The 6,233-nt window shown below is 49.9% G+C and overlaps 1 protein-coding gene and 1 pseudogene across 1 annotated transcript; both read left to right on the plus strand.

Moving 5' to 3' along the window:
- The first annotated feature begins 213 nt into the window (after positions 1-213).
- NOTO (notochord homeobox) lies at positions 214-5,706 on the plus strand. Its single transcript, XM_039852478.1, has 3 exons — positions 214-670; positions 3,136-3,350; positions 5,357-5,706. Exons 1-3 carry the CDS (start codon positions 283-285, stop codon positions 5,513-5,515), a joined length of 762 nt encoding a protein of 253 aa, XP_039708412.1. The 5' UTR covers positions 214-282; the 3' UTR covers positions 5,516-5,706.
- On the plus strand, positions 3,685-3,800 carry LOC120594701 (uncharacterized; annotated as a pseudogene).
- Positions 5,707-6,233: the final 527 nt, after the last annotated feature.

The following is a 6,233-nucleotide window of genomic DNA, read 5'->3' on the forward strand; positions in this document are numbered from 1 at the left end:
GAGGTCCGGAGCTCACAGGCTTTGGAAGGTCTAGGGCTCCGCCGCGTGCGGGAGGCCCCGCCTGGGCTGCAGGAAGAAAAGGCCGGCTCGCCCCGCCCTGTCCCGCCCCGCCAAATTTAAGAGCCTTCGCCAACAGTTGGGGCTGGTCCTGGCTGCCTTTTGCAAGTCTGTCTCCCTTTTGCAAGTCTGTCTCCCTTTTGCAAGTCTGTCTCCCTTTTGCAGAGTGTCCTCACTCGCCTCTCGCGCTCCTCTTCCTGCGCGGGACCCGGCCAGGGCCACGCCATGCCCAGCCCAGTGGACGCTCGGGTCCAGCCCCCACGCTCAGGCAGCTCTCCCGAGCCCCGGTCCCCCTCGCTCCAGCGCCACTCTGCCCGCCCTGGCACGCCTCGTATTCCCCGACGCCTCGAGTCCTCCTTCTCCATCCAGGCCATCCTGGCGAAGCCCGACCCCCCGGCGCCCGCCGCCTCCCCGCTGTCGGTCTCCGCCTGTGCCGCCTCGGGCCTCTGGACCGCTCCCTCGCTGTCTCCGGCCCCGGTTCTGTCCTGGGCGTGCCCCGCGCCGTGGCTGCCAGCCTCCCTGAGCGTGGGGCTCTACCAGCGGTGCCTCCAGCCTCCAGCGCTGGGGCTGCGCATGGCTCACCTCTGCGGCTTCCAGGGCCTCGGCGTCCCAGGTACGAGGTGCCCGAACGCTCGGGTCCAAGGAAGCGGGCGGGGTGGCTGAAGAGTGGAGGCCACGACAGTGGGCACAGTGGGCTCAGAGACGTGCCTGAGTTCGAGAAACACACACGGTTGAAACTGAAGCCCCAGAGAAGGACTGGCTGAGACCAGCCCGGGCGCCAGGCTACCCCCGAAGGCTGCTGGGGTGGGAGAAGGTGTGTGTGAGGGCGGGTGCAGAGAGGGAGGTGCTGGTGGGCCTGAGCGGGGCTCAGAAGAAAACCAAGGCCAGCCCTAGGGCTGTAGCGGACCCAGCCCTACTCCCCGGCAAAAAGCCTTTTGCTCCCTCCCACATCCCCTCTGGATAACGCTTGGTGGCGCAGATTCTTTCTCAAAGTAGCTCTCATCTGGAACCCATGGCCCTGTCCTTAGCTGGGAGAAGCAGACGCTAGGGGTGGTGCTGATCAGCTGGGAGCTGTTAGGAGCTGGCAAACCCCCAGACCGCAATACCAGCAATACCAGCAATACCAGCTCCGAGGCTCACGTCTGTGTGAGCTTATGCTCCCCACTGAACTTCTCTGGGCCTGCCTGCTTATAGTGCTCTTAAAATAGTAATTTAGGGCTCCGGAGTGCAAGGACTTAAAGCTCAATGAGAATTTAACTGTTGAGGTACTTTATCCTCTAGCATTAACATCCACCTACAAGAACTTTTGCCGTTTTTGGCTCTCTGGTTCTTTCTTCCCCACGTGCCCATAAGGAAAACAGGAGCGAAGTTAATGCAAGCCTTATCAACCCACACCAAGATTGTTGTAACACCATCTTACTTGGTTCCTACTCCCTAGGCTTCCCCCATCCTGTCTTTCCTCAACCCCTTCAGCTGGGCATTCCTCCCACCCATGGTGAGGAGAAGCCCTGGGCTCCCAACCTCATTCAAATCCATGCCACGGCATCTGGGAGCCACACCTATCGCCCCAAGCCACATTCTTCTAACGTCCCCATACACCTGAGGTTTGAATTGCAGTTAACTACTTTATATTAAAGTTGTCTCATTTTCAAGTTTGTTTTTGAGTAGGCATTACATTCACATAGTTCAAATGTCAAAATGTTTCTAAGATACACGGAGAAGAGTTTCCTCTACCACTAGGTGACTGACCTTTAGTCATCTAGTTCCCCCCACCCCACAAGCAGCCAATGACACCAGTTTCTTTATTCTTCCAGAAGTATTTTATGCATATTTAATACCTGAATACACATGCATACACATCCCCACCATACTGCTGTGAATATTACTCTTTTTACTTGATTCTTTTTACTTTTTACTTGAGATTTTTCCATATCAATCTATACAAAACTTCTTCACACCGCAGAGTGGTCCATTGTAAGGATGTATGTTAATTTATTTAACCAGGCCCCATTGATCATTTCTCATCTCTTGCTATTATGTTTATGCTTATGGTAAGCTGTTGGGCTCCATGGTTGGGGTTCTGGGCAGCCACGGTCCTGGCCTCACTCCCTTTGTTGGGGCAGTTTGACTGCCAGCGCTGGAGCTTCCCCAAGGCTGGTGGGAGCTGAGGGGTATTAGTGCTGCACTTGCTGTTCCTCCGTCTGGAACAACCCCTCCCTGACAGCACAATGGCTCACTTTCTCATTCTTTTCAAGTTATGACTCAGGTATGTCCCTGGTGGACAAATCTCTCATTGGCCCATACCTCAGTGAACTGAATAGCACTTCTGTCTGCATTAGAAAAAGGAACTCCTTCCTTCAGGTAGACATAGTACCTTGTCAGGGGGCAAGAATTGGCCTATGGAGGGTGGGCAGAATTTTAGACTCCACTAACTCTCTCAGCTGGGTACCCATATGCAGGGCACAAACTACATACTGGCCCTGTTCAAATATCACCTCAGTGAGGTGGCTACCTTTCTAAAGATGCAAAAGATTCCCCGCACACACACACATTCACACTGTCCTTCCCTGCTTTATTCTTCTTACTAGCACTAATCACTTCCTGGCATACTTAATATTTTATTTATATTTTCTACTGTTATACAGGGACTTTCTATTTTGCTCTGGAACCATGTCTGCCACATAATAGACATTCAAAAATGTATCTGTTTAATGAATGAAAACAGTAAACCCTTGGGGTCCCTTTTCTACCCATCCTGTGGAGTTTCCTGAGGTGGCCATGGAAAGGAGTGGAGGGCAAGGAGAGATGGAGGTCTGGCAACCTCTCTTAGGGCCAGAGGTTAAGCCACTGAGTTGGAGAATAGTGGAGGCAGAAGGAGTCTCACAACATTGTCCCTTCTGTCTCATTTGTTTGTTTTCTGTGGTTTCTGCACATTCTCATCCCACTCTGCCTCTTGCTGTTACCCAGCCAAGGCCAAAAGCAAGGTAGGGCAGTGGAGCTGTGAGCATGTTCTCTCTCTTCCAAGATGGGTGGGTAGGTGGGTGCTAGCTAATCTCTTCTCTGCTGGTTGCTTTTTAGGTTTGGAGCTGGCTCACTACACAGGCCTTTGGGGTCCTCCAGATTGGGCCCCAGCAGAGGAACTTCAGGACACTGAGAGACCCCAAAAGAGGGTTCGAACTATGTTTAACTTGGAGCAGCTAGAAGAGTTGGAGAAAGTGTTTGCAAAACAGCACAATCTGGTAGGGAAGAACAGAGCCCAGCTGGCAGCCAGGCTCAAGCTTACGGAGAACCAGGTATGAACAGGGGCTCCTGTGTGACCTAGGCTACACCTGGGGACAGATACTCCTCTCTGGAAAGCCCTGGGTGGTGGTTTGGAGGAAGACATGGGGCCTCCTTCCTCTGTGCCAGGCCACCCCATTTGAAATTACATTATGGGAACAATGTATGACATTAATCTAGAAATTTATATTTTCATACTAAATAAGGCACTGACAATGAAATTAAGTAGGTATTCAAGGAACTAAATATTAAAAATAATAGGATGTGGTTCCATAGTGTAGCGGTTAGCATGTATGCTTTGCACACAGAAGGTCCTGGGTTCATGCCCCAGTGGAGCCACAGTCCATGATCTACGGCCATGCCACCCTGAACAAGCCCAATGTCTGATCTCGGAAGCTAAGCAGGGTTAGGCCTGGTTAGTACTTGGATGGGAGACCACCTAGGAAGACCAGGTGCTGAAGGCCTAAATAATAATAAATAATTAAAATAATAATAATAATAATGATAAACATTCCCTTGACCCTCATATTCCCTTCCAGCTACTGCTCCATTTTTCTGCCCTTTTCACAGACGAACTCAACTGGCTATGTCCACTGTCTCCATGTCCTCACTTCATATCTACTCCCTAACTCATTCTGCTGTGAATTCTTTCCCTACCATTCCTTTGAAACTTCTCATCAAGGTCTCTGATGACCTCCACGTTGCCAAAGTCCACAGATGCTTGCCTTTCTTATCTTATTCCACCATTCTGTACAGTCGACTGCTCCTTTTCTTATAGAAACACACTCTTCTCTTGGTTTTCCTCTCAGTTTTCTGCCTACATCTTCTCTTTGCCTTTGTAGGCTATTTTTCTTTTTGTGACTTCAAATTTTTCTCCCCAGCTAATCTTATCTATTCCAATGGTTTTAAATACCATCTATAAGCCAATGACTCCTCAATTTGTATCTTAGCTCCACCCTCTTTTCTGACTTGTACATCTACCTTCTTGAGGTCTCCACTTAGATGTCTTATGGGTAGGCATTTCAAACTTTAAAAGTCTAAACCTCAATTCTTGACTTTTTTCCCTCCCTACATCTGTTCTTCTCCCCACATATGACCCCACCATCCACCTGGTTTCTCAAAACACATAGTCATCCTAGACTTCCCCTTCTCTCTCACTTCCAATCCATCAGTTAAGCCTTATCACCATTCCTTCCAAAATACAACTGGAATTGCTTCATTTCTCTCCATTGTTCCCACTCCGTACCAGCCCCAGCTTTTGCTGGATCACTGTAAGAGGCTCCCAGCTATCTCCCTGCATCTGCTTTCATCCATTTTCACACAGCAGCCAGATGTGCCATTCACCTGAGTTATAAATAGGACTATGCCACATTCCACCTAAAAGACTCGAAGTTGATACTCCTTACCCATGATCCTCATGGCCCTGGGCGATCTGGCCCCCGCTGACCTCTTCCACTTTCCCTTCCTTTGCTTTCCCCTCTCACTTTCAGGTGTGCCAGCAATGCCCTGCTCCCTTCTGGTCCACAAACCCTTGATACACCTTAGAGCTTTCCTACAGGTTGTTCCCTGCTCTGGCCTGCTTTTCTCTGTCCCCATCAGGCTGGCCTCTCAATCTCTGAGCCTTGGCTTAAGTGCTGGTTCTTCAGGGAGAGTCAAACCCCTGTTTGTACCCCCATTTGTGTTTATATATTTGTTTGTTTCTATGTTTGTTATTAGTCTCTCTCCACTAGACTGAGCTCCATGAGGACAGGGACCATGCCTCTGTTGCTCACTGCTGTCTTATCATCACCCATCACCTAGGGTAGTGCTGAGTACATAATAGGAGCTCAGTAAATACTTGTTGGATGAATGGATGAATGAATGATAACTGGAATTATAGGGAAGGATGTTTTGGAGGCGATGCTTCCCTTATAAGGAAGAGCAAATTTTGGCCAGAGTGAAGTGAGTACTGTGGGAATGGGGGAAGCAGTGGGAACTGCTGGTCATATTCCAATCTCTGCCCTACTGCCTCCAATTACAGGTGAGGGTCTGGTTCCAAAACCGCAGGGTCAAGTATCAGAAGCAGCAAAGGCTGAAACCACCAGCCACATCTGCCATGGCTGCTTCCATGGACGAGCCCTCCAGCAGCTCTGACACCAACATCCAGAGAGAAGACACTGAGTCAGGAGCAGACAACTGAGGATTGGAACAAAGGCTCATCCCAGGCTATCTGGGCTAGCTCTTCCTTGGGGCACCCGCTGGACCTCCCTGCCCCACATCTTAACACAGAGTCTCGTCAGGGTCAAAGGGCACCAGAGGAATCTGAACTGTTAAGAACTTTTCTGTATTGATTCCTATGAGCTGCAATAATATACTGGTCAGAGGCACAGACTTTGGCCTTTAGCTATGTCCTTGACCACATTAGTGAACTTCTGAGCCTTTTTCTTCACCTGTATAATGGGTGTGTTGATAACTTAGACCTCCCAGGGTTAAGATGATGTCTGTAAAGCACTTAAAGTGTGCCAGGCTCAGTGCTAAGTGTGTGGCAACTTATCAGGCTTATAAGGCTCCCTTCATCTGAGGGATTGGTGTCTGTATCAGCCCTGGCTTCTCTAGGAGCTGATCTATTCCTGGCCTGGCTGTGGAGGAAAGGGAGCCTCCCAAATCAAATGTCTGAGCATAGAAGACTCTTCCTCATCAGAGATGGTAGGGTTGACAGCAAAGAGGAGGGAAAGGTAGACCATTTGGCCCACTTCCCCTCACAATTTCCCAGTTTTCTCATTTTGTCTGAATTGTTACCACTCAGAAGGAGTTCAGGCCCAGCTACCTCCTTACAGCAGACATGCTACCCTGACCACCACCTCTTTCCCTCTAGCTTTGACCCCCCCCCATTTTATATTGAGAAATTTGACTCTGCC

This window comes from Pteropus medius, unplaced genomic scaffold (genome assembly GCF_902729225.1).
Source record: "Pteropus medius unplaced genomic scaffold, Ma_sr-lr_union100, whole genome shotgun sequence".
Classification (NCBI taxonomy): domain Eukaryota; kingdom Metazoa; phylum Chordata; class Mammalia; order Chiroptera; family Pteropodidae; genus Pteropus; species Pteropus medius.

Excerpts from the sequence above, each read along its gene's own strand:
- NOTO (XM_039852478.1), top strand. The coding sequence starts at position 283 with ATGCCCAGCCCAGTGGACGCTCGGGTCCAGCCCCCACGCTCAGGCAGC. Across the intron at positions 671-3,135 it reads CCAGGGCCTCGGCGTCCCAG|GTTTGGAGCTGGCTCACTAC; the intron begins GTACGAGGTGCC and ends GTTGCTTTTTAG. Across the intron at positions 3,351-5,356 it reads TCAAGCTTACGGAGAACCAG|GTGAGGGTCTGGTTCCAAAA; the intron begins GTATGAACAGGG and ends CTCCAATTACAG.